Source organism: Carassius gibelio, chromosome A5 (genome assembly GCF_023724105.1).
Source record: "Carassius gibelio isolate Cgi1373 ecotype wild population from Czech Republic chromosome A5, carGib1.2-hapl.c, whole genome shotgun sequence".
NCBI lineage: Eukaryota > Metazoa > Chordata > Actinopteri > Cypriniformes > Cyprinidae > Carassius > Carassius gibelio.
Window position 1 is genome coordinate 16,401,127 of NC_068375.1, and position 27,414 is coordinate 16,428,540.

Here is a 27,414-nt window from a genome sequence, read left to right on the forward strand (position 1 = left end):
ATTTATATATAGACATACAGACTGATGCATACAGAGCACATTAAATATATGGTATAAGCTCAAATATTCTTGCTAATCATGCAAGCGTGGTTAAGCTTTCATGTTTACTATATTTAATTAGATATTTGATGACATATTTGTATTACATTTGTATAGTTAATGCTGCTTCTGTGAATTTCTCACAGGATTATAATTATTAGAACACTCAGTAGTGGAAGCACAGCGATATATGAACACCAGAGCAGTTTCACTGACTCCAAGCTCTGGAGCTCCACACAGACAACAACACATGAAATGGTCAGTTGAGTAAAAGCCCAGTTTAAACACACATACAGCCATTTCCTCCACTTGGAGGTAAGCATTGGATGCAAGAAGTGATGCATTTTATAGTCCCCTTGCACGGTGACAGACCAGATGATAAAGCCCAGAATCTGACCTGGATGAAGGCCATGCCACCATGCTGAAAACAAAAAGGTCATAAACAGTGGAGATCTGTTGGATCTTTTGAAGACCATTCTTCGAAGCCACACTGCCGTGGTTCTGTTCCACTGGCGTGCAAATGCTGAAGGACGACTCAATGCTTCAGTCACCCATGGACTGCCATCAGAAAACCCATCCCATGATTTTTTTCCACTGTGACTGTACCCATGGAAACCTATGCCTGCAGCATTGTTAACACATTCACTGACCTTCCAGTGTGCATAATAGTTCATCTTAAGTAGCAGTGACAGGATCCAGATCCATATTATGTTTTGACAAACGCAAGGGCTGTTTACTCTAAATGTGATTGATTTTAAGAGCTCCTTGAGAGGATATTTAATCCACACCAAAATTATAACTTGCAATATCTTTGAAGTAAGTCTCCTTAAATATGGAGTCAAAGGTGGAGTCACACTCATTTTCCTAACAGACTGCACGAAAGTGTTAAAACTGCAAAGTGGCCCTCCAAGAAGTGCAGGAAAATTAAGCGAGTAGCTTAGAAATGGTATAAGGACAGACAGATCTTGACTGCTGTTTTGAAAAGAACTAGTGATTGTTCCCTCCTGCAGATCAAGAGATAGAGAAGAAACCCTCTGTGTCATCAACATTAGAGCAGATATGGCCAGTAATAGCCTGTTAGGAATAAAACGAGAGCTCACAATAGGTTCAAATTAAGTAAATTTATACAATTCATAATTTTAGAGAAATACCTGGAGTCTGGTGTCTCTTGAAGCCAGTATAACTGGTACTGGATGTACAAGTGCCAGACGGTTTGCCAACACATCTGCAGTCCCAGTGTCCAATGATGAATATGCGTTGGGTGTAGACAATATATCAGCAGCAGGAGAAGGACGGCACTGAAGAACAGCAATAAGCTGTATGAACCCATTGTTAGAATAGCAAAGATGAATCCTCCCAGTGTCAAATAGACATACCTTACAAGAGGAGATAAATGTAATTTCATAAATGATCTAAGAAAACGGACACAAGGATTATGTTGTCATACTGTACCTGTTGATTACTGAGAGATGTCCTTGCCTGGCTAAACAATAAAACAGAAATGCAAATGGCATGTTCACAAACTGGTAAAACAGCTGTGGGTTTCCATCACAAAATAGCCAAAAGAGATCCATCACCAGCCCAGAACTCTTCTAGTAGGCTAATGTGTGTGAGTAAAAGAGATAGCCTATTATAAATATGTACAGTATGGCTGACTTATTTGAATTTCAGAGTAAATTGTGTTTCTGGATTCCAGACGTGCATAGATAGACAGATATTCAGTATGTCACAGCTGTGTACTTATTTCCTAAATAGAATCTGAAAGAGTGCCAACCAAGTTATGAGTAAACAATCCTCTCAAACAGAATAATGGAAACACTTTTTACACACACAACAGGCAGAAAGACAGACAGACAGACCAACAGATAGAAAGACAGACAGATAGACAGGTAGAAAGAAAGACAGACAGACAGACAGACAGACAGAAAGTGACAGAAAGACAGACAGATAGAAAGAAAGACAGATGCAATGACAGACAGATAGAATGACAGATAGACAGACAGAAAGAACAAATAGAAAGACAGACAGACAGACAGAAAGACAGACAGACAGATAGAATGACAGACAGACAGATATAATGACAGATAGACAGACAGAAAGACAGACAGATAGAAAGACAGACAGACAGAGAGAAAGACAGACAGACAGATAGATACAAAGAGATAGACAGACAGACAGAAAAACAGATAGATAGATAGATAGATAGATAGATAGATAGATAGATAGATAGATAGATAGATAGATAGATAGATAGATAGACAGACAGACAGACAGAAAAGATAGAAAGTGAGCCAGACAGACAGACAGATAGAAAGATAGATAGACAGAAAGTCAGAAAGACAGACAGACAGAAAGAGACAGAAAGACAGATAAAAAATACAGACAGAATGTCAGTCAGACAGACAGACAGACAGACAGAAAGAAAGAGAGAAAGACAGATAGACAGACAGACAGACAGACAGACAAACAGATAGATAGATAGATAGATAGATAGATAGATAGATAGATAGATAGATAGATAGATAGATAGATAGATAGATAGATAGATAGATAGATAGATAGATAGACAGATAGATAGACAAACAGACAGGTAGACAGATAGATAGATAGATAGATAGATAGATAGATAGATAGATAGATAGATAGATAGATAGATAGATAGATTGAAAGACAGACAGACAGATCGAAAGTGAGCCAGACAGACAGACAGATAGAAAGATAGACAGAAAGTCAGACAGACAGACAGACAGAAAGAAAGAGAGAAAGACAGATAGACAGACAGATAGATAGAAAACAGACAGATGGAATGACAGATAGATAGAAAGACAGACAGACAGAAAGAATGAAAGACAGAAAGACAGAATGTCACATAGGCCTATAGATAGATGTATTCCCCACACTCAAAAAAAAAAAAAAAAAAACATCTCCATCCACAACCCTATGTGCCTTAGATGTCCTATTGTATGTAGGGAACTTAAGTGTGTAATTTATCTGGTAGTGTAATGTTTATTTAACAAAGAACACGTGACTGGGACAGGAATTTATATTTGGTTTGATTTTTTAAGGACTTTGCCGCCTCAGTTGAGAGCACCACCCCTCACCATATAAATATATATATATATGTACAGGTGCTGGTCATATAATTAGAATATCATCAAAAAGCTGGTTTCACTAATTCCATTCAAAAAGTGAAACTTCTATATTTATTCATTACACACAGACTGATATATTTCAAATGTTTATTTCTTTTCATTTTTATGTTTACAACTGACAACTAAGGAAAATCACAAATTCAGTATCTCAGAAAATGTGAATATTGTGAAAAGGTTCAATATTGAAGACAACTGGTGCCACACTCTAATCAGAGTATTAACTCAAAACACCTGCAAAGCATTTAAATGATCTCACAGTCTAGTTCTGTAGGCTTCACAATCATGGGGAAGACTGCTGAATTGACAGCTGTCCAAAAGATGACCACTGACACCTTGCAAAGGAGGCAAGACACAAAAGGTCATTGCAAAAGAGGCTGGCTGTTCACAGAGCTCTGTGTCCAAGCACATTAATAGAGGGGCGAAGGGAAGGAAAAGATGTGGTAGAAAAAAAAGTGTACAAGCAATAGGGATAACCGCACCCTGGAGAGGATTGTGAAACAAAACCCTTTCAAAAATGTGGGGGAGATTCACAAAGAGTGGACTGCAGCTGGAATCAGTGCTTCAAGAACCAATACACAAAGACGTATGCAAGACATGGGTTTCAGCTGTTGGATTCCTTGTGTCAAGCCACTCTTGAACAACAGACAGCGTCAGAAGCGTCTCGCTCCAAAGTTAATGCATAACCGTAATCCAAAGTTATGTTATCTGATGAAAGTAAATTTAGCATTTCCTTTGGATATCAGGGTCCCAGAGTCTGGAGGAAGAGTGGATAGGCACACAATCCATGTTGCTTGAGGTCTAATGTATAGTTTCCACAGTCAGTGATGGTTTGCAGTTCCTGTCATCTGCTGTTGTTTGTGCACTGTTTTCTGAGGTCCAAGGTCAACGCAGCCATATACCAGGATGTTTAAGAGCACTTCATGCTTCCTGCTGCTGACCAACTGTATGGAGATGCAGATTTCATTTTCCAACAGGACTTGGCCCCAGCACACAGTGCCAAAGCTTCGAGTACCTGGTTTAAGGACCATGGTATCCCTGTTCTTAATTGGCCAGCAAACTTGCCGGACCTTAACCCCATAGAAAATCTATGGTGTATTGTGAAGAGTAAGATGCGATATGCCAGATCCAAAAATGCAGAAGAGCTGAAGGCTACTATCAGAGCAACCTGGGCTCTCATAACACCTGAGCAGTGCCACAGACTGATTGACTCCATGCCATGCCGCATTGCTGCAGTAATTCAGGCAAAAGGAGCCCCAACTAAGTATTGAGTGCTGTACATGCGCATACTTTTTAGCTAGCCAAGATTTCTAAAAATCCTTTCTTTGTATTGGTTTTAATTTATATTCAAATTTTCTGAGAGACTGAATTTGTGATTTTCGTTAGTTGTCAGTTATAATCATCAAAATTAACATTTGAAATATATCAGTCTGTGTGTAATGAATGAATATAATATAGCCTAAAAGTTTCACTTTTTGAATGGAATTATTAAAATAAATCAACTTTTTGATGATATTCTAATTATATGACCAGCACGTATATATATATATATATATATATATATATATACATATACATATATATATATATATGTATATATATGTATATGTATATATATGTATATGTATATATATGTATATGTATATATATATATATATATATGTATATATATATATGTATATATATATGTGTATATATATATATATATATATATATATATATATATATATATATGTATATATATGTATATGTATATATATGTATATATGTATGTATATATATGTATATGTTTATATGTATGTATATATATATATATATATATATATATATATATATATATATATATATATATATATATATATATATATATATATATATATATATATGTATATATTAACAAATGTGACTAAGGAAGCTCTAAACCGTGTCCCACACACCCCCTTCGGCACATTCAAATTACGGCGGAACCTGAGCGAGTGGGGCTTGTCTCTGCGTCAGAGAGAGTTCCCTTATCGATTGGCTGCTCCCTGTTCAACGAGGAGGCGTACGTTATAAAATAGTCACTTTAAAGGAATTTCCCAGACATTTAGTGGGTCAAACGCTGTCTGGCTGAAGGATTCTCCCGTACGATTTTCGTCAATCACAAGTGAAGAACATGCAGAGCTGCGCTAAAGCCTGGCGTGTTGTCATCAGCAGGTTGATGAACGCTCGCGCGCCGTTTAGGAATATGAGCAATAAAGGGGATGTTTTTAATAAACTTCAGCGTTTAACCGCAGACGTGTCTGCAAATGTGCGGTGTATGGGCACCTCACAAGTTTTGTGGTCTAGAAAGATTGAACGAATCCTGCCGAGACATGATGATTTTTCTGAAAGACACATTGGACCGGGTGACAAAGACAAAAGAGAGATGCTTAATACCCTTGGACTTGAGGTAAAAAAAAAAAACGTTAAGTTTTTATTAAATGCAATGTTTATACACTAATATGCCATATTTGAACGCTTCATGTCAGCATTTTACTCGTATTGTAAACTTTGAATCAATTTTGCAAAGAAATACTGCAACGATTTTCGCTGACGACGACGCTGATGATGTTGATGATAAAAAATAAACCAAGTAACGTTAACAGTTTAACTTTTCTGTTGATTTCAGTCAATTGCTCAGCTTATAGAAAACACCGTTCCCCCATCCATCCGCCTGGGAAGAAGTTTGAAAATGGACGATCCTGTGTGTGAGTTGCTCTTTTACTTCTCTCAGCAGCCGCAGACCCAGGAAACACGTGTCGTTTGTTGTTATGAATTCATCATATAACGTTATTTGCAGCGACGACTCCGTATAAGACAAACTGCAAACGTCATTTCAGCGGTATTTGAAAACTGTGTCTGGAGTCATATTTTAGAACACTGGAATTATTCATTCCATTAAGCATTTTTAACAATTCTATATATTTTGTTTTACGAAATCTGTCGAATTAGGGTTTTCTAACTAACCAGATTCTGACAAAGGAGTCCATCTGAGCGAGAAATGTAGGTTACACGCTCTTTGTGTGCCAACAGACCTTACTGGAGTGTTTTTCTCCGTTAAGTCTTCCTTTGAACATATTTGGAGTTGTTTTTGCGGAGCCCGACGAGCAGCACCAATCTCCTGCCGCTGACAATTAGAGTGTAAAGTTCAGCGTCACACGGCCAGTTTGATCTGGTTAGCAGTAGCATTACATCTCGCGTGCGCCGCTCAACATGCAACTTTCCCTAAAGATTCAAAATTGAATTGCATTAACAATTAATAACAGGCGGACCTTTCATTTGCTTTTGCTATTATAAAGTGATCATTATTTAAAAAACGTATTCTAGGAAAAAGGGTGTAAAACACGTTTTTAACAAGAATCTTAAAATGTAAAACACGTTTTTTTATATATATATTTATGCAGATGTTTAAAGTCTCGAGCTATAGTCTTCTGACAACATTTCACCAACCCTTTGTCAAGTCACAAGACCGTTTTCCCCCTCCACAAACTATAGTGTGTATGGCACGATGAGCGTTTTAAAAGGAATATTGTCATTAAATAAATAATTTATTATAGTTAGTCTAATGTTTGACGTATGGCAGGGGTCAGTTTTCTCATCTGCTTTTGTGTGTCTTTAATGAAGCAAGCCATGCTGAAGCTGATGGGAGGGCTGGACTGGATTCTGCTGGTTCAGCTGCACAGAACTCGGTCTGCAAATCATCACTGCTTAATGAGATCTCTGATCTTTCCCTTTTGTAGTTTTATTAATATATTTTTTTTTATTGCTCAAAATGGTCATGTTAAAAAAAGAGTACCTTTTAAAACAAATTTAAACGCTAGGCTATACATCAAGACCTCAGACAGCTGCTGCCTCATTCCCGTGCACATATTAAGCGTAAAACTTGTCTTAATAACACCCCCCAGACATGTCAGTAATGTGTATTTCTTAACCCCCTCTCTAGCTGTTTTTACTACAGCATTATCTTTGGCCTGTTCACTTGCCATGCTGCTAAGCTGCAGCACAATGCCTCGGGAATTCGAGTGTTTCTGTATGAACCGGCTCCAGAGCCCTCAAGCTATTAAACTAGTTACCTAGCCATCAGGAAATGTCCCATATGTGCCTTACTTACCTTTTTTCTACTGCGTTAAGAATTGCGAAATTGGTTAATGCATATATTAATCCGTGAGATCGTGTGCTCTTGTATTATTCATCAGATCAATGTAGGTCATGCCGTGTGATGTTTTCCTAGGGTGTGTGTTTAAATGCCAGGTGTATTTGCCAATATTTGTAAAGATTTCTAAAGCAATTGTTTTGCACTTGCGAGTCATTTGAGAAGCTTCCTAAAAATATCAACTCCTGAGTCACTTGCGAAACAGAAGATGAATTTAATTTGATGCAACACAAACAATACAGGTTATTTACTAGGGGTGCTCCGATCACGATCGGCCGATCGTTATGCGCATCTCGTCAGTAAAGCCGGTTTTCTAATCAGCGGTTAATTCCATCAGGTTCGTGATTTCACATAGAGCAGCTGTTACTACACAGAGCCGTTGTTAATAGAGAAGATGCGCAAATCCACTTCATTTTCAGCGTTTTTTGGAGCATCTTCTCAGTTAACAACGGCTCTGTGTAGTAACAGCTGCTCTATGTGAAATCACACACCTGATGGAATTAACCGCTGATTAGAGAACCGGCTTTACTAACGAGATGCGCATTAACGATCGGCCGATCGTGATCGGAGCACCCCTATTATTTACTGTCAAATCAGACCAATCCTTTCATTACTATATAAATGACTCGCAATATACCGTATTTTCCGGACTATAAGTTGCACTTTTTTTCATAGTATGGCTGGTCCTGCGACTTATAGTCAGGTGCGACTTATTTATCAAAATTAATTTGACATGAACCAAGAGAAATGAACTAAGAGAAATGAACCAAGAGAAAACATTACCGTCTACAGCCACCAGAGGGCGCTCTATGCTGCTCAGTGCTCCTGGAGTCTACACTGAAATCATAGAGCGCCCTCTCGCGGCAGTAGACGGTAATGTTTTCTCTTGGTTCTAAATAAATGCGACTTATAGTCCAGTGCGACTTATAGTCCGAAAAATATGGTAAATGCAAAACTACTCCGTAAGCATGTGAGCACAGTTTTATTAATCTAGGGTGTTTTATATGGAGTCAAAATAATGCGTATATATACACAAAAAAAAAAATTTGAGTAAAGTATTGAGGAAAATAATTTAGCTTTTTGCAAACAAAAATAAAGAATTGCAAAACATAAATGGAATTGCGCAAAAGCAATGATTTTGCAATACTTAATTTCTATGGCCATATCTTTTTATTTATTTGCAACACTGCTTTTATTTTGCATGTCAGTCTAGTTTGAGCTTGCGATACTGTTTTTTTTTTTCCCTTTGCGCTTAATTTTTCTGCACGTCTCGCTTTGTGGCACTGTTTTGATGTGGGGGTGGAGTCAAGGCATGGGGGCGTGTACAACATGCCTCCCTGGAAGTGATGTCATCTGCCCGAGACGCAGCTCACTGGTCCGGGTACTGTCATGATGAGCAGAGGCTTGCGAGTGGATCGTTTCTTCTTATTCAATAGCATTAAAACATTCATGTTTTTGTTTTATTTACTTTATTTACTTAATTAGCAATTAAAATATAGCACCTAAAAAAGCTTTCTCCTTCTCCAAAGCACTCGGGTAGTTGCACTCCTGAGGCGTCTGCTGTTGCTAAGCAACCATGACCTGCTCTCTCCATGAAGACGCGGAAATTTCAGCAAAGGATAAATGGATTTGCAGCACTGAAAATCACTTGCAGTAGCTCTGCTACTACATTTATTTCAAAATGCCAATCCATATATAGCTATGTTCAGCTGCTCCTTCATCTTGGCTGAGCTTTCAACGTTGTTACGGGAAAGGATGAAGCTTATTGGTTAGTTCTTGTCACATGACCTGCGGTGCGCTTGCGGCTCTCTGAAAAGTTGATGTTTTTAACTCCGTATGGACGCGCCTGGAAAAAATGAGCGTGTGTGTGTGGCGACCGCGTAGCTTCCATTATGAGCATAGACCGTAAAAGAAATGGACACAGCGACCCCATTGGATTCAATGGAGACAAGTGAAGTCAATTAGAAGCACTTACTTCCTGGGGGTCGGGCGTACTGTGCAGACTCAAACTGAGCTTGTTGACGTAGATGTCACGTGAGCAACCTGTAAATCTTGTAATCGCTGTGCCCAGAGAAATCTGAATCACCCACCGAATCTTCCAGAGAAGGCGAGCATGAACAGGAGCAAATTTGGTAAGTATTCTGATTAATTATCTCCCTTGACTTCATGCCTCCACGTCCCCCGATAGCCTCATGGACAGTAAAAGATTGTCTGCGAGCTTTTCCTCGGTAATTTCTCTACTGTGCGACAGAGAGTCGCTGGTTATGACGCAATCGTTAGCCTATTTTTTACAAAAACTGCTTCCACGGGACCATAATGTAAGATACAAGGTAATGGAGCCTTTTATACATTTTTGTGTTTCTTTAGAAATAATTAATGGACAAATGGAGTCTTTAAACGCCTCAGATGTAAAGTTATTCGCTGTCAAAGTGACGCCAAAATGAATGGGATTCAATGGAATGCTAAAAGCAGGTGGGGGTCCGCTAGCCAAGGGCGGCGCCCAGGGGTGCTTCAAAAAAATATGAAACGCTGCCCCCCTGATTATTCGCTTGATTTGGTCATGTGCCTATGCTACAATACGTCTAGAGTGCCCTCTACTGGGTAAGATGACAAAGAATAAAATAAAAAACAAAAGGTCTAATGATAGACCGTAAAAAATGCGCTACACATGGCATTTTAAAAACCGGATATTTTATTTTTAGTTTGATTACGGATATTTCACGTCATGTTTGAATGCATATTCGAATATCGAATAAAAAGTGACATCCCTAGTTTGCTCAAGTTAAAGAAGTTGTTGACATGAACATCTGCTGTTTATTTCTCTCGATTAAAATGTGTATTGTTTCATTTGGTTAACTGCATGTGTATTAACTGATTGTTTAAAATCTCTTAATTTGTGGAGGATGTCAGTGCACAGAAGCGTTGTTCACATTAGTTCAGTATTTACTGCTAGTTTTAATTTGAAAAAATGCAATTCACTTCATAAACTATAAATTACATAATTAAAGAGGTCTACGAATCAAGTTTCATATCAGTCTCGACTTCGCTTTCCTTTTACACAACTCCTGGCATAAATTAATATATGACTGTCATTGTAAGATAAAACTTGAGTCTTTTTCGTTTCGTTTTGTCGTGGCCACGAGTTAAATGCATAAACAAACCCGTGTGACCAGAGCAACCTGAGATTATCAGACATTGATAAAATATTTTTATCCATCCCACAGTCCGTTGATTGTGTCTTTTATGCATTTATGTGCATATAAGGCTATTATAATTTTTATCATTTTATAATTTTATCATTATTCATATAGGCTAACCGTATATAATAATGAATTAAAAGTATAATAATAATAAATTAATAGATATGGCCATGGAAAATAAGTATTGCAAAATCATTCTCATCTTCATGCTTTATGACTGCAGGTGAGAACGAAATTCTTGATTCGCTCCAAAAGATTGCTTCAAGGAACAAGATGTGGAGGTCCTATATTGGAATGGGTTATTATAACTGCTCCGTCCCACCAGTCATACAAAGAAACCTGCTAGAGAATTCGGGATGGTATGTATCTCTTGCAGTTTGAATTTCACCTTCTGCTGGCCCAAAATAAAAAAAAATGGACCAATGAAATTTTTTTTAGACAAACATCAACTCATTGTTTCAATCAAGGGACTAAATATTTACAGCCTCGAGCTGAAACCTTGTATATTAGTTTCTCATGGTCTGTACAGTTTTAGTCAAAAAGCTAATTGCATTTTGATTATTTTATCACATAAACTATTAGTAGCGAGCACAGCATAAGATAAATCTTGTGACTGGGGCTGAAGGTCTTTGGTTTAGGCTTCAGTGATTTGTGTTCTCTAGGGTGACCCAGTACACCCCCTACCAGCCTGAGGTCTCTCAGGGGCGCCTGGAGAGCTTGCTCAATTATCAGACCATGGTCTGTGATATCACGGGAATGTCAGTAGCCAATGCGTCACTGCTGGATGAAGGTACTGCTGCTGCTGAGGCCATGCAGCTCTGCAACAGGTCAGTGTACTAACTGCTGGAAACATCTGTGAAGAACAGGATTCCACTGATCAAAGAGACATTAAGTCTGTTAGCCAACACCTGAACCAGCTCATTCAGGTCTTTGGTGTGCAGGATGGTGTGTCCCCAGGGCTGGGAGTGCTAATTAACACTCACCTTTTCCTTTTCAAAGACAAAACAAAAGAAGAATTTTCTACATTGACCCACGCTGCCATCCACAGACTATTGCAGTTGTGCAAACCAGAGCCAAGTAAGGAAGTACACCAACATATAAAATAAAACAATATAACTTTGTCCACCCGTCTTTGTATCTCTCTAGCTATCTATCCATCTATACGTCTCTGTCTCTCCATCTGTTTGTCAGTCTACCTGTCTGTCATCCATATATCAATCCGTCTGTCTGTGTGTCTTTCTTTTTATCTCTATTTTTCTATCCATGTCTCTGTTTTTTTTCTCTCTCTGTCTGCCTGTGTATGACTGTCTGTCTGTACATCTAATAATCTCTCTGACCATCCTTCTATCCATCGGTCTGTGCCTCTGACCCTTTGTCTGCGTCAATCTTTTGTCCATCAGTCTATCCTTGTGTCTGTCTGTCTGTCTCTCTAACATCTGTCTTTGTCTCTCTCTCTCTATCTGTCCTTCTGGCTATGTCTCCGTCTCTATCTCTCTATCTGTCTGTATTGATTTAAAATTTGTATCCTTTAGTTACATTGGTGTGAAGACCGTTCTAAAGCTTCCTCATGAGATGGACTTCAGTGGGAAGGATGTTAGCGGGGTGCTCTTCCAGTATCCAGACACTGAGGGCAGAGTGGAAGATTTCACTGCACTTGTTGATCGGGCTCACAAGGGTGGAGTATGTACCTCTCACCTCGCTGTTATTATAAAATTCACATCTGCACTTTGCTGATACCAGTTTTTGCATATGGGTTGTTGATGTGACGTGGCATTTTCACTGTCCCACAAGATATAAATGAATATAATTAATATTGTTGTTTTTAAAAATGCAGTAAATCATTAAACATTTATTTGTCCTACATGGAACTGTTATTTATAAAAGCTGCAGTTTCATTCAAATGTTTTTTTTTTTTTTTTTGAGGCAAATCAAATTGTCCCATGGTGTGACTGTCCCAAGCATTGTTCAATAAATTACAACTTTTATAAATTAAAAAGAAAAGCATAAAATTAATACCTCCGGCATAATTTTACAAGTGTGTCTATTTTAGTAAATAGCAGTGCACGTCCTGATTTTGCCAAGTTCATATTTTGTTGACCCTGGAACAACATTTTACTCCAAAAATATATTCTTAACCATATCCCTACACCTAAACTTAACCTTAACCATGAGTAATCCCTAAAATCAGAGGATATGATAGATGAATGACACTGATGTACAAGCACCAAACACTGATTTTAAGCGTAAACTTCACAAAATCTATAAACTGGTTCTTCAAATCTGATTGGTTAATCACAATGTTGTTCCAGGGTCAACAACGATGTTGTCCCAGGAACATGTCTCACTTGGTAAAATCAGGTTCTGCATAGCGCACATTTGCTTTTCATCCATATGTTTCTGAAAGCATAGGAATTGATGCATTTTGACTCTCAGGAAACCATGTCCTCTGGTGCGACACCATATCATGATTTTCAATTGGCCAATTCCAAAGAAAACTTTACTACGTTGAAGGACTCAATTCATGATCGTGTTAAAGAAAGCCCCCTGTCAAGCCCATGAAATGTGCATATGGTCAGCTAAACTGTATGTTAAACTACATAATCATGGAAAATTATGCAAATGCTAACTGCTGATGGCAGTCATTAATTGACAGAAAATGTCCTCTGGTGGGACGCCTGTACTGTTACACCACAGGACAAAGATGTCACACCAGAGGACAAGGTCTCTTTAAAAAGATTTTAAACATATTAAATAAGACTGGTTTAATTCATTTTTATTCATATTTTTTTATATATATTTTTTTAATAATTACATTTAAACTATTTTCTGATGTTAGAAAAAGTCATGAAAATAAGTCTAAAATGTCATCCTGTTTTTAAATAGAAAGATTGAGGGAAAACAATTAGTGGAAAAGAGAGGACACGGAAATATAGACAGAAAATTAGAAGAATTTCATTAAGATACTAATTGAGAGGGTTTTTTTTATTTTATTGTTTTGTTTAAAAAAACATGTTGCTATTGTTTGTATTTAAATTAAAATTTCTTTCTCCTTTTTACGTTCAAAATGAAATCGAAATAATTTAATAACTAGAATTTCTGTGCTATGGTGTGACGTAACCACAGATCTGTTTTCATCTCAAAATATCTTAAAGAAGAAAAAAATTTGTGACAATTGCAATAGGGGAGATATAATAATTACAAAATGTTATAATTTTCAGCAGTTTTGGATTTCTTCAAAAATGGTCTTTTACTGCCTATTTGTCAACTACCCATCAATCGGGTTTTACTCGAACCATTTATTCCGAATTAATTTATTCACCCCATGCCACTCCAAACCTGTTAGACTTGTATTTTTATTTATTTTTCTGAGAGACATGAAAGGGGAAAGAACACACTGTTCTTTTTGAACTACTAAATCGTGTAAGGGCTCTCATCACTGATGTGAAACCTGGTGTGTCTTATCTTCATGGAAAGTTTTAATATGGAAGTGAGATTGGGTACATGGAGAAAAAAAAAAGTCATACAGGTTTAGAATGACTTGAGGGTGAGTAAATTGATAAGTCATTTTTGGGCGAAGCAAACTATACAAGTGTTTGCTTAATTGCAACAACAGAATCCGTTACTAGTTTTTGTGCACATATCTATTGCAATAGCCGATTTGGTCATGTTCAAAGCACCAGATCTGATTTTTATTGTTTTTACTTATTTTTTTCAAAGGCACTGGCTTGCTGTGCCACAGACTTGCTGGCGCTCTGTGTGTTGCGTCCTCCGGGTGAGTTTGGAGTGGACATCACCTTGGGCAGCTCTCAGCGCTTTGGGGTGCCTCTCTGCTATGGTGGGCCTCATGCTGCATTTTTTGCAGTCAAAGAAAATCTGGTACGGATGATGCCAGGAAGGATGGTCGGAGTGACCAGGTGACTCTGTAATTTATTGTCTCAAGGCTTCAGTGAACTTTGCTTCATCTGTGCTGGTATCAGCTGACAAATGTTTTGTGTTACAGAGATGCAGCTGGTAAAGAGGTTTATCGTCTAGCTCTCCAGACCAGAGAGCAGCACATCCGCAGGGACAAAGCCACCAGCAACATCTGCACTGCTCAGGTAGAGCTTCACAAATCTGAAAATACTTTAGATATTTGTGAAGTTAAATGTCTGTACTCAATTTTATTGTTTTATTTAGGCTCTTCTTGCAAACATGGCTGCCATGTATGCCTTGTATCATGGCCCTCAAGGATTGAGGCACATTGCAGAGAGAACCCATAATGCAACATTGATTCTGGCGGAGGGCAAGTTGTTCGACTCCTGTTTACTTTCTTCTTTTAAGAAGAATTTAATAAGAAATGTTGTGATGCTGATTGTTTCTCATTGTTATAATAGGGTTGAAAAGAGCAGGGCACAAACTCCAACATGAGAACTTCTTTGACACGCTGAAGATCAACTGTGGCGTGGCCGGAAAGGACATCTTAGAAAAAGCTATGCTGCGGGAGATCAACTTACGAGTGTACAGTGATGGGCTGGTGAGGCCCGTTTTTTTTTTAAAATATGAACAAGTTTGCACTTTCTTTGAAACTTTTACCATTACTTTACTAAAGTTTATTGATGTGGTTTTAGCTTGGAGTGTCTCTGGACGAAACGGTCACCGAGAGAGACTTGGACGATCTGCTCTGGATCTTCGGTTGTGAATCCTCAGCTGTAAGTTCTTGCCTAAATCCAAAAGATTTCAGTTATTCTTTAAAAATCATCTAGTCTCCTTGCCCCAATGAGATCTTTTTGACATTTATCAGGAGCTTATTGCTGAGAAAATGAGTGAACGAACAAAAGGATTGCTGGCAAGCCCTTTCAAGAGAACCAGCAAATTTCTTACCCATACAGTGTTTAACAGGTTTGTCTGCCAGTTTTAATGCCAGTTGTTGTTTCTAACAGATGTTTATCAATGAAACTTGCTTCAAAATCAGAAAAGCTGGCTCTTGTTCATCTACGTGTATAGATCTATTGAAAAACAGCACAATAATAACTGTAATCTATCACTTCAATTTCAGCTATCACTCAGAGACCAATATTGTACGTTACATGAAGCGCCTGGAAAATAAGGATATTTCCCTCGTACACAGTATGATTCCTTTGGTAAGTAAAGAATCCGTTTACTTTGGCGTTTATCCACTGTAATGATTTAACATGCAAACTTTAAAAGTAAACTCTGCTGTTGAATCCAGGGTTCGTGCACAATGAAGCTGAACAGTTCCTCAGAGCTCATGGTGAGTCGGTATTAATTTGCTCTTTCCTTTGTATTGCTGTATGCAAAATGGTATCTCTGACATTGCCTCATTTCAACCAGTCTGATCTTTTCACTGTTTCACTGTAACCTTTCCACAACAGCCAATCACCTGGAGAGAATTTGCAAACATCCACCCTTTCGTGCCACTGGATCAGGCTGAAGGTTATCAGCAGCTCTTCAGACAGTTGGAGAGAGACCTTTGTGAGATTACAGGATATGATAAGATCTCCTTTCAACCAAATAGGCAAGTGTCCTGCCTGATATTGTTGTTACAAGATCAAAAACTTAATTTATTTTAATCTGTCAACAGTGTTCTTGTAGTTGACAAGTCAAATTTCAACATGACGCATTGTTTCATTCAGGTTTCTGGTGCTGATAAGTTTTGGGGGTGTGTAGGCATTTATACATTCTGCATTGTTGACACTTTATCAGGATCATTAGCATACTGTACTCTTGGACAAGGGCCTTTTGAAGCAATCTTTGAACTCTGCTGTGCTCAGGCAGAAAGGTTACATATACATGATTTAGATTTTTTTTTTTCTCTTTGTCCCATAGTGGTGCGCAGGGGGAATATGCTGGCTTGGCTGCAATCAAAGCTTATCTAAATTCCAAAGGAGAATCTCACAGAACAGTGAGTATCATCCTGCAGTTCAACACTCTGTAGCAAAGTCTCCTTTCATTTAACTTCAAGACTGTTTTACCTTGGGGCCATTTAAAAACATACGTGATCTTTGAAGTATCAAATTGACCCTTGTGACTTTTCCTAATCTTAATCTAATAACACTCCATTAACTTAACAACTATCTGATGTTTCTTGAATGTCCTCCATAAAAAAAGTGGAAAACGGTTGTGTTTTATACCTGAGAGAAAATAGTTGGAAAAGTGGTAAATTGTTAGTGAAGAGTGGAAATAAGGTCAGCGACAAGAAGGTTTTTTATTTTTTTATTTTCATCATCTTGCTAATAAGCAGATCTTAGATAGCGGATGCAGCTCTTAAAACAGCCAAAGTTCAAACTGCCATAGTTGAGGATATAGTCAAGAAAACAACCACCCTGTTACAGGATTCAACTTTAGTGCAAGACTCCATATTTGGAGATTAAGATATACAGTCCTTGGATGATAAGTTTGTTCATGGTGACCGATTGAAAATTGCATAATGCTAAGTGTTGTGTCCTTGGTTCTGAATGTGTGTCATATAGTCCGTGACATTTTATTTGACATTTAAAGTAGAATTGGAGATGTTCAATTAAAATTTAATACACCCAAATGAAAAATTGCCAAATGCCAATTTGGCAGCCTCATGCCAATTTGTATATCTCTGGAACACAAAAGGATTAATAATAAAAGTAGACCTAAACACATGGCTCCATGAAAGTAGTCCATATGAGCTACTGTATAAAAGCTTCAGGAGTAACAGACCAAAATTTGTTTTGATGAAAGTAATTAGCAGAATATGTGTAAACTCAAATGTGAGATCACATCTTGCCAAGCGTAGTGTTTAATATATTCCCTGGGTTTCACAGACAAGGGTTAAGCTTCGTTTAAGACTATAATTCATGTCTGAGAAACTTCCACTGACATTTCTTAAAATAAATTAGTGGCATTGTTTTGTCACCAGTGTACAGATGTACACCAGTAATGCTTTTCGTAAGGCATGTTTATAAAAGGTACTTACCTGTCCTAATTGGACAGGTCTAATCCTGGTTTTAGCTAAACTCTGTCTGTGAAACCAGGCCCTAGTGTATAACTAAGACAACAAAAACGTTAGATTGTGTGCATGTTAAAGATGAATACAGTTTCTGTGCTATTAGTGTCACCATGTGAAATTACAAAGCAGTAACCACTGCAGATGCTCCTTCTGCAATGGAAAAATAAATGTTATTTTCCCATGCAACGTGCCAGCTATTGTCCCACACTGGCTAAACACCCTCTGGATCAGTCCGCTACAGTAGCAATGCCCCAAACTCTCGCTACTGGTTGAGCTGATCCGAGCAGACCTCTCTAAATGTTTTGATGGTGCCTGGGAGACTCTGTTTACACACTTGGGGGAGACATAACCATGAATGGCATATTTTGTATGCATGTATGCTTGTTTTGTCCATGTAATCTTCTATATCAAATCTGTTGGATTTATCAGGTTTGTCTGATTCCCAAATCTGCTCATGGAACCAATCCTGCCAGCGCTCAGATGGCAGGCATGAAGGTTCAGGTGGTGGAGGTGGATAAAGATGGCAACATTGATGTGTCTCACCTGAAAGCCATGGTATGTACAGTGATTTAAAATGTCACATTTAGTATCTTTTGTCAACAGGAAGCCTTTATCTTCTGTTAGAGAGCCATTTACATGGATACCCTTGTCTATGATAACATTATCTTGTAGGTGGCAAAGGTGAAGGGTGAAATTTCTGCCTCACTAGCAGCACCAAACGAAATTATAAAAATAATGACTAGGATAAAAACTGTTTTCCTGAACTCATGTCCTTACTGCCATTGATTGAGCAGAGTAGTCCAAACTCTCATGTTGCTGCGGTGTAATGATGCTCAAACGAACAGCTATGTTTTGAAAGCTCAGTGTTTATACTGTAGGTTTTGGAGGGAATCAACCTATAAATAGCTTGGTTGTAGATGGGAGAAAGTGTTTTTAACATTAAAACAATTACATCACCTTTAAAAATAGACTTCACTGAATCAACCATGTTTTCTTGGTTTTTGTCAGGTGGACAAACATAAGGCCAACTTGGCTGCCATTATGATCACATACCCCTCCACTAATGGTGTGTTTGAGGAGAACGTGAGTGAAGTGTGTGAGCTCATCCATCAGAACGGCGGACAGGTGTACCTGGATGGTGCCAACATGAACGCACAGGTCAGACGAAGAACGAACCGTAACGCTTTAGAATATGGCAAAATTAAAATCGACTATCAATAAACACTACATTTTCCAGAATTTATTAATCTTGGTTAATGTTAACTCCCTCATTTTTACATTAACAGTTGTAGGTGCTGTACGAATGAACCATGCACCATATTTCTGAATTAATTCAAATAAATGCTAACCGGTTTAGAAACAAGAAGTGTTTTCAGAGAGCTGTATTCACAGTGATGTAAGCTTTTTACATTAAGTGTGCATGTTCTTATAGCGTTTTCATGTTGTTCTGATTCAGGTTGGATTATGTCGGCCAGGAGACTATGGCTCAGATGTGTCTCACCTGAATCTCCATAAAACTTTCTGCATTCCTCACGGTGGTGGCGGTCCTGGGATGGGACCAATAGGAGTGTAAGTGTTTTGAAGTGAGCAGACCTGCTCTACTGAATCTTTCAGAAAGGTTGAACTGTTGACTTTAGCTTACCATATGGCTTTTTTTGACAGGAAACAGCATCTCGCTCCCTTCCTTCCCAGTCATCCAGTGGTGAGCATGCAGTCCAGTAATGCAAGTTCTCTGGGCACCATCAGTGCAGCTCCCTGGGGCTCCAGCGCCATCCTGCCCATCTCATGGGCTTACATTAAGGTCAACACTCACATCTTACCTTTTGTTTATCTGAATTGCTGAATATCTGAAAATAAAACACTTAAATCATTTCAGACACACAACATTAAATGGTACAGTATGAACAAGAGATATTCATTTTGAGGTTTGCCAAGTGAGCAAACCTCATTTGTAAAATGAGGTTTCATTTTACATTTGTAAAATTATTGGTGGATTTAAAGAGTAACTTTAAAGGAATAGTTGACCAAAGATCCAATGCAAATTGTCATTTATCACCCTCAAGTTGTTAAAATCTACACAAGTTGTTGAGTTCAACACAAAAGATGATATTGTTGATGGTAGCCACTGACTTCCATATTATGGAGAAAAAAAAACCTATGGAAGTTAATGGCTACTGTCAACTGTTTGGTTATTTACATTCTTCAGAATATATTTTGTGCTTGGGAAGATTTGTACTACTAAAGATTTGAAACCAATAAAGGGTGAGTTAATGAGAAGTTTTTCATTTAGAGTGAACTGAGTTTAGTTTAGGGCAAAGGTCATCTAAATGTAAAAATTAGGAAATATCCATTATAAAGCCAATACTTATAGAAAATAATATAATCTAATAAGGTACCAATAAATCATGCATCCCCAATTTATTCATCTAATATTTGATTTATTTTCCATTTAACAGATGATGGGTTCAAAGGGTCTTGCTCATGCTACAGAGGTGGCCATCCTTAACGCTAATTACATGGCTAAAAGACTGGAAAACCACTACAAAATTCTTTTCAGGGGCTCTAAAGGTTTGCTTTATTGAATTTAGTTTATTTTTTGGTGTTAAATTAATCGAAATACCTCACATTTATTTTGCATTTGCAGGATTCATTGCTCATGAATTTATTTTGGATGTGCGGCCTTTCAAAAAGTCGGCAAACATTGAAGCAGTTGATGTAGCTAAAAGACTGCAAGATTATGGTAAGTGGAAAAACATCTATAAAGTAAATGTTTGGCTTTAAATATGTTTGATTAATTTATTGATTCACCACCATCTTTTATGACAGGCTTTCATGCACCGACCATGTCATGGCCTGTGGCTGGTACTCTGATGATCGAACCCACGGAGTCTGAGGACAAGGCCGAGCTCGACCGCTTCTGTGACTCGCTGCTGGCCATCCGGCAGGAAATTGCAGACATCGAAGAGGGCCGGATGGACTCCAGGGTTAATCCTCTCAAGGTGAGCGTTTTAAAGCTTAACTAACTTTACTTGAACCCGGAACATTCCTTATCTGCAGCATCGGTGCAGCTTTAATCATGTGTATAATAATGCACACATGCTGGAAGTCTATGGAGCATAGAACTATTTGTATTCCTTGTCATATTTTATGCCCAGAAGAATTAATAGAAGCACTTTTATCAAAAACACAAGCTTCTCATTTCTGCTTTTAAACCCTATAGACTTTCAGTAATAGCTTTTTGAGTTTATGCAGTAATCACATTAATTCTAGGACTGAACTTTTATTGAATCTGGATCTTTCTGTAGTTCCTCTAACTTGTCCTTTGATGTTTTCCAAAGATGGCTCCTCACTCACTGGCCTGTATTACCTCCACCACATGGGACAGACCTTACTCCAGAGAGTATGCTGCTTTCCCCATGGTGTGTGTCTTGCATCAATATAAAAATATATAAACCTTGCGTAAAGTAAATGTTTTTATTCACTCAACCCTGTTATTTCAGCCTTTCGTGAGACCAGAGACCAAGTTCTGGCCCACAATTTCAAGGATCGATGACATCTACGGAGACCAACATCTCGTCTGCACATGTCCACCCATGGACGTCTACGAGTCGCCATATGAAGAAAGGGCTTCGTCATGACCTCATTACTCAATGAAATGCTTCTTCATCCAAATGAACCATTCCCATCAAATATGATTATTTATTCTTCCCTGTGATTACGGTCTCTTCGTAATGTACATGGTGCTTCATATTTCCTTTTGCATACAATGCACAAATAGCTGGTCTCTACTTCTCTGTTACTCTACTAAAATGATCCAAATCTGATTCAGATACTGTAATTGGCCTTGTTGTTGGTTTTATATTTTTATTTACTGTATAAAAGTTTTTTTCTTTTTTTTTTGTCAGTTTGTGGGCATAACTTACTGGCAATGTTCTCAATGTTAACATTAATTTTATGGATGTAAGTTTTCTTATTAAGAAATCGAGCCTGTTCGTAACAATTCAATAAATATTTTAAGAATATTTACTGGTTAACATGTGTTTCCATCAATGGTATTATTGGAGTTAAGTTATGTTTCACACTGATGGTCATTTCTCATTTTCCATAAGTTTCCAGTCACGATTCCTAAAAATAAAAGCAGTCCAAGGTTTCGGTTTGAAGCAAACTTTTTCCAGCAGTCCTCAGGTCTGTTGATGTCCACGGCGTAGATCTGTGGCACACAGAATAAATGATTGTCATAGTAACCATTTATTTTATAAATTCATTATTTTCCATCAAATATTGATATGCAATTAATCTGGTGTTTAATCATTTAATTTTAATTAAAGGGGTGCTATTATACTTTATTCAACTTTAGTCTGTAATGTTGCTGTTTGAGCATAAAAAAATCTGCAAAGTTAAGAAGATCAAAGTCCAATTCAAAAGGAGACCTTTTATTTAACAGAAATCACTTTTCAAAAACTCATGGTTGGAATAAAACTCATTTTCCGGGGTTTGTAATATCACAAAGATTGACGAATGGCACAAGACCTGGTTGAGCAGCACTAGAGAAGACAACGAGTGTTATCGCTATGTAGGAGACGCGCTAGTGTTCCCAACACAGACGAGCTTAGAGTTGTTACAAACATCCACTCAAATTGATTTGGTTTTGAATATAGACTGAATAAAAACAGCGGCAATCCATCTGTCACACTGGCGGCCATGCCCTTAATTATGTAGAACTTTAAGGCTTAATATAATTTAAGGTTTAAAAAAATAATAATCCCCCTCACAGTAGTCATAATGTGTAAAATTAGCACATTTCCCGACCAGGTGCCGAGTGCTGTCAATCATAACACACACTGGCCCAGCCAACCAATCAGAGCACATCTTGTATTCCAGAAGGCAGGCCTTCATTTGATACAGGGACTGTTTGAGCCATTCATGCCAGACTGGGGAGAGAGGTATCGTAATAATGTAGAATATGTTAAAAATAATGTGTATGAGAGCCTGTTCTAGTATACCCCCAAAAACAAAATCAAGACTTTGTAAAATAGCATAATAAAACCCTTTAAACCCACTGATAAGCCAACGTTTTTTTCTTCAAAAAGCTTAATTTGTATTCTTGTAACCCAAGGCAGGCTACAACTATCAAGTACAGTTTATCTTGCTCACCTGATGTGCTAGATGAATGGCCACTGCAGACACTGCACAATAGTAGGGCAAAGTCTGGTCAGCATTAGCTCCTGCTAGAACCAGCCCTGACAGCATCGCCCCAGTGAAGCCACTCAGCCACAGTTTGGTGTTCTCCTGAAACCTCAGAGCTGTGGACTTCACACCCACTTTTAAATCATCATCTTTGTCCTACTTGAGAAGAAAAAAATGGATCACCAAATATACATTATGCAAACAATAATGTTTGGTTTGATATTAACTAATCAGATACTGTACCTGATGGGCATAGATTGTGTCATAAATCAATGTCCACATGACACCAGATACATAGAGAGGTAAACACACCGACCAATCACATGATCCCTTCACAGCAGACCAACCCAGAAGAGCACCCCAATTAAAAGTGAGACCTACAGAGAGAAAAATTAACAGAAACACTTTCAACATTGTTTTGGAAGGGTTTGAGAAATTGGTATAGAAATATTTAGTACATTAATAGTAACACACCTAAAACAAACTGTGGCCAGTATGTGATTCTCTTCATGAGAGGGTATGTGACCACCAGCGACAAAGAAGCGGCTCCAAGAGCAATGCTAGAGGAACACAGTTTATCAGTTAGAAAAATTAAAGACGGCATGAAACGGAAATTGCAATCGTCTCTTAATCTTTATCTAAAGACTTAAGATATACTAAAGATTAAAGATATAGCAACAAAATAAACATTAAAGTACCCCTATTATGCAATTTCCAATATGGCCTTTCATGCAGTGTGTAGCTGTAGGTGAATGATCTGCAAAGTTGTAAAACCCAAAGTGCACAATAAAGTTATCCAAAAAGAAAGAATCGAGTCAGAAAAGACTAAACGAGTCTGCATATTGCATAATACCCGCCTATATTCTTTGTTGGCTGTCAGCAAACAATTTGACCCTGCCCTCAAACACGTAATTTTACTGACAACTGCTTCTCTAATTTTGGGGAGTTTAACACTGGAACCATTTATTTGGACCAGCTGGCTCCACTCCAATCACAACAGACTGGGACTTCTGACCAATCTTAGCAGATCAGGCTCACGTAAAGGAGGGATTTAGAGAGAACTGCTTCGAATGAATCGTTGGAAAATGAGGTGATGCATTTTCGATAAAACGAAAGGGTTGTTTGAACTTGCATGCATGTAAACCTGTTGTAGGAGATTCCAAAAGCAATATTAGGAACCTTAAAAATAGCAAAATAGGTGCACTTTAATATAATATCAACTTGAAAGTTCAAATACTACTCCAGTCCCAAATATTTGCAAAATACTGTTAACACTTTAGTTTAGGGACCAATTCTCACTACAAAGTAGCTGCTTATTACATACATATTACTATCATATTGGCTGTTTATTAGTATATATAAAGCACATATTAATTCCTTAGTCTGCATGACCATATTTTAGATCTTATACCTTATTCCTAAACTTAATGTTTACCTTACTCAAATTAGGAGTTTTTGAGGTATCAGTTGTAAATAATAAGTTAACTGTAAGAATTGGTCCTTAAACTTATGTGTGACCAAAATATTGTGTGAAAATACTGTAAAATAGAAAGCACCTGTAGTAATTGAGGCAGAGCAGAACCCCCAGTGCTAAACTCAGCTGGCCTCCAAGGAAAACCAGGGCCTGAAACTGTGTGATCTCCCCTGATGCAATGGGCCGAGTGGCTGTCCTTGACACCTATCACAAATATGCCATATCCCAACATCAGATTCCAGCAGCCAAGAACATATCCATCCCAAGTGCCTTTTTTTGTCCTGAACCTTGCTAACCATCTAACTGTACACATTCATTCGACCCACTTTTTAAAGATTCAGCCTGATTAAAGTGATAAAAAAAAGCACAAGTTGACTTTCTGGGAGGACTAAGAGAATAACATGATGAGGAAACAATCCATCTTCTTCTACATATGTACTCTTACCTTCACGTCAAAGTCTTTGTCCCACATGTCATTGATTGTGCATCCTGCTCCTCTCATAAGTAAAGCTCCTACACCGAAGAGCGCAAGCATGCGCAGATCAGGAAGGCATCCTGGGTCGGCCGCCAACCCAATACTCCACGTACAAGGAAGATAAAGCAGCCACGTTCCTACAAGAACACATTGAAATGTCACAGAAACAAACAACAACTTGTAATTTGGATAACAACACATTACATCTATGTTTCACATGAGCTCACCTATGGGTTTGTCCAGCCTCATCAATCTGAGGTACGGCTGAACAGAAGCTGGGGCTGAGTTCACAATCCCAGCAGGAGTGAGGCTGAAAAACCTTCTGCCACAGCTGTGACCTGCCAGTGAAGGAGGCCATATTCTCTGCCTGTGGTCATCAGTTTTGTTAAAGCCAGATCCAGGCTGACAGAAGGCTCTGGCGATGTTTCCATGCTGTCTTCTAAAACCTGAAAGATGGGCAGCGCAGATCTGTGGTAGACTCCTCTTCAATGCATGCGGCTCAAGCAGTGCCAGTAGTCTGGTGCACGACATCATCTTGTCTGCTGAGCTGTCATGACCAGCTTTCAGCAAGAGATGTCACGCTTCATTGTGTACTTGCATTCAAGTGCAAATCAGGGAACAGTGAACCTGACAACACTGACAGCAGGGAACAGATTACTGACGAGTGATGAAAATGCCAACTTGAGTGAATCTTGTGCCAGTATCCTGTACGTGTAGTGAAACTAAACACAAATATAAGATATCAAATATTATGCTGCATCTGTTAAACTGAACACTTGCTATGTGCCAGTGTAGTCAAAACTTGCTATGACCATTGAAACGCTCCTGATTGACTAACGGTGTTACAAGCAGCAACAAGCCTCGCCAATATGTAATATACGAATAAAAATGAAAGACCAGTAGTGTCGATTACCTGAAATATTGAATTTCAGTGACAGCTGAACAATTTTGAAGTCCTCTTGTCCTTCATGTTGTGTGCGCCGTCGTCGTGTTCCCCCTGAAGCGTTTGTTCTTCTGTATGGTTCCGCCTGTGACTGTGAAACGTTTGCTGGTTTGAATCCTCATTTATTCTACTGTACATGCCGTCTTTCGTGTTATTCTGTATTTGTGAGCACATATTTAAGATGACGTGTACAGGAATATATACAGATGCTATTATAAAATAATGAAGACAAAGAAAAAAATAATTTGTGTGCTTTTAACGTTGGGTGGGCTTTGTTTTATACTATTTTATTCAATAAGTGATAAGTATTAGGTTTAAATAAAATTAGGTTAGGTTTAAATGAAATGACAATTCTTTCCCATAAATGTAACACTCAATTTATATTAATTATTTTCCTGGCGGTCACTATATTCTCTGAACATCACAGGCAAAATAAAAGAAAAGAAGAAGAAAAATGTTGATTTTAGTCGGTTTTGATGTTTTTACAAAAATGAGTTCACTAAGCCCTCGTCTAGCGATCTCAGTTGTCCAATAATAATAATAATAATTTTAGATGTTTAATTACCTTTATTTGTACGTTTTTTGAGAGGAGTAACGTTAGCCTACCTTTCCACATAAAGGCACTTCAGCGCGCGATCCCGATAGCTATACACAGACTTACTTAAGTGTTCACACAAATATAATCTGTTATGTCTTAACTGAACGTCCGGTGAGCTGTTGGGGCATTATATCATTATCATTATATCAGATCCATGCATTAAAGTAGGCCGTTCTGTCGCATTAATGATACATACACACAATTTGCTTATAACATTATAAATTAACTCCATCGTGTGGTCAATGGAAACCACTACAATGTGGGTTGTCAAACCAGTGATGTTAAAATGTGAAATTAACAAATAAATTCACACATTAGGCTGTTTGTTTTTGAATGTGCATGTTCTATGATTATCTGTTCTGACAGATGAGGAATTTGTAACTTTGTCTACACATGTTCCAGAAATCAGCTCATTGCTCCACAAGTCACTCGTCGCTGAAGTGTGGCAAGCCATTTTAGCTTAAAATATTCCCAGCGTTACTCGTCGGAATTGCATTTTACTAGTAACAATTCATTTAGAGAGCTCTACATTTAAATTCTTACTAGTAACAATGCCAAAATCAAAATGCTCTAAATCAATTTTAGTTACAATTCCAATTATAGAACTCTTTAATTTAATTAGAGAGCACTGCAATTGCATTCTTACCAGTAAGAATTACAATTACAGAGCTCTTTAATGCAATTTGTACTTGTACCAATTTGTGCTTGTCACCACGCGACTCTCCCGGACAATCAAAAATGGGCAAAAGGCGGGAGCTAGTTGCTGAAGCCACACCCACCTAGCACAATGGCAGTGTCAGCAGCGGCAATCCACCTGTCACTCAAGTGTCTACGCCCTTAATTATGCAGAACTTTAAGTCTTAATATAATTTAAATGGATTAGTTATAAAAAATTCACCCCCCTCACAGTTGTCATGAAGGGCAAAATTAGCTATGTAGACCAAAATAATTTTTTTGCACCAGGCTGTAAACATGTTTTTTCCTGCTGTAAAGTTGGGCATTTTAACATTGGGAGTCTATGGGACTGACTCCCTTTTGCAGCCAGCCTCAAGCGGTCAGTCGATGCATTGCAGTTTTAGTCACTTCCTTATTGGCCTCATGAGAGAGAGCGGGAGGTTGGTGCTCGGTTTTTACTAGTAAGAATTCCAATTAGAGAGCTATCTAATTCAGTTTTTATTAGTAAGAATTATATTTAG

At 38.0% G+C, this 27,414-nt stretch overlaps 3 protein-coding genes across 6 annotated transcripts; 1 reads left to right on the top strand and 2 right to left on the bottom strand.

Annotated features, from left to right (window-relative positions):
* On the bottom strand, nucleotides 1-6,938 carry mboat4 (membrane bound O-acyltransferase domain containing 4). Of its 3 annotated transcripts, XM_052592054.1 has the most exons (4): nucleotides 6,245-6,938; nucleotides 1,492-1,522; nucleotides 1,191-1,415; nucleotides 1-1,113 (listed from the first exon to the last, which is right to left on the bottom strand). In XM_052592054.1, the coding sequence occupies exons 3-4, from the start codon at nucleotides 1,367-1,369 to the stop codon at nucleotides 180-182; spliced, it is 1,113 nt and encodes a 370-aa protein (XP_052448014.1). In that variant the 5' UTR covers nucleotides 1,370-1,415; nucleotides 1,492-1,522; nucleotides 6,245-6,938; the 3' UTR covers nucleotides 1-179. The 3 variants fall into 3 exon arrangements, with proteins under 3 accessions (XP_052448014.1, XP_052448013.1, XP_052448012.1); XM_052592053.1 differs by lacking the exon at nucleotides 1,492-1,522; XM_052592052.1 differs by lacking the exon at nucleotides 6,245-6,938 and having other exon boundaries at nucleotides 1,492-2,041.
* gldc (glycine dehydrogenase (decarboxylating)) lies at nucleotides 5,206-21,563 on the top strand. The gene is made up of 25 exons (XM_052592050.1): nucleotides 5,206-5,619; nucleotides 5,839-5,917; nucleotides 10,786-10,921; nucleotides 11,225-11,389; nucleotides 11,562-11,639; nucleotides 12,095-12,242; nucleotides 14,280-14,476; nucleotides 14,563-14,659; nucleotides 14,739-14,844; nucleotides 14,936-15,075; nucleotides 15,170-15,250; nucleotides 15,343-15,440; nucleotides 15,598-15,682; nucleotides 15,772-15,813; nucleotides 15,935-16,077; nucleotides 16,389-16,464; nucleotides 17,971-18,096; nucleotides 18,550-18,699; nucleotides 18,998-19,110; nucleotides 19,204-19,342; nucleotides 19,998-20,109; nucleotides 20,186-20,281; nucleotides 20,368-20,540; nucleotides 20,880-20,960; nucleotides 21,042-21,563. Exons 1-25 carry the CDS (start codon nucleotides 5,344-5,346, stop codon nucleotides 21,177-21,179), a joined length of 3,075 nt encoding a protein of 1,024 aa, XP_052448010.1. The 5' UTR covers nucleotides 5,206-5,343; the 3' UTR covers nucleotides 21,180-21,563.
* On the bottom strand, nucleotides 21,379-25,705 carry LOC127997795 (4-hydroxybenzoate polyprenyltransferase, mitochondrial). 2 transcript variants are annotated; one of them, XM_052592055.1, is made up of 8 exons: nucleotides 25,591-25,705; nucleotides 24,905-25,399; nucleotides 24,648-24,814; nucleotides 24,285-24,406; nucleotides 23,203-23,288; nucleotides 22,972-23,105; nucleotides 22,696-22,884; nucleotides 21,379-21,751 (listed from the first exon to the last, which is right to left on the bottom strand). In XM_052592055.1, exons 2-8 carry the CDS (start codon nucleotides 25,209-25,211, stop codon nucleotides 21,611-21,613), a joined length of 1,146 nt encoding a protein of 381 aa, XP_052448015.1. In that variant the 5' UTR covers nucleotides 25,212-25,399; nucleotides 25,591-25,705; the 3' UTR covers nucleotides 21,379-21,610. The 2 variants fall into 2 exon arrangements, with proteins under 2 accessions (XP_052448015.1, XP_052448016.1); XM_052592056.1 differs by having other exon boundaries at nucleotides 24,905-25,313; nucleotides 25,591-25,649.
* Nucleotides 25,706-27,414: the final 1,709 nt, after the last annotated feature.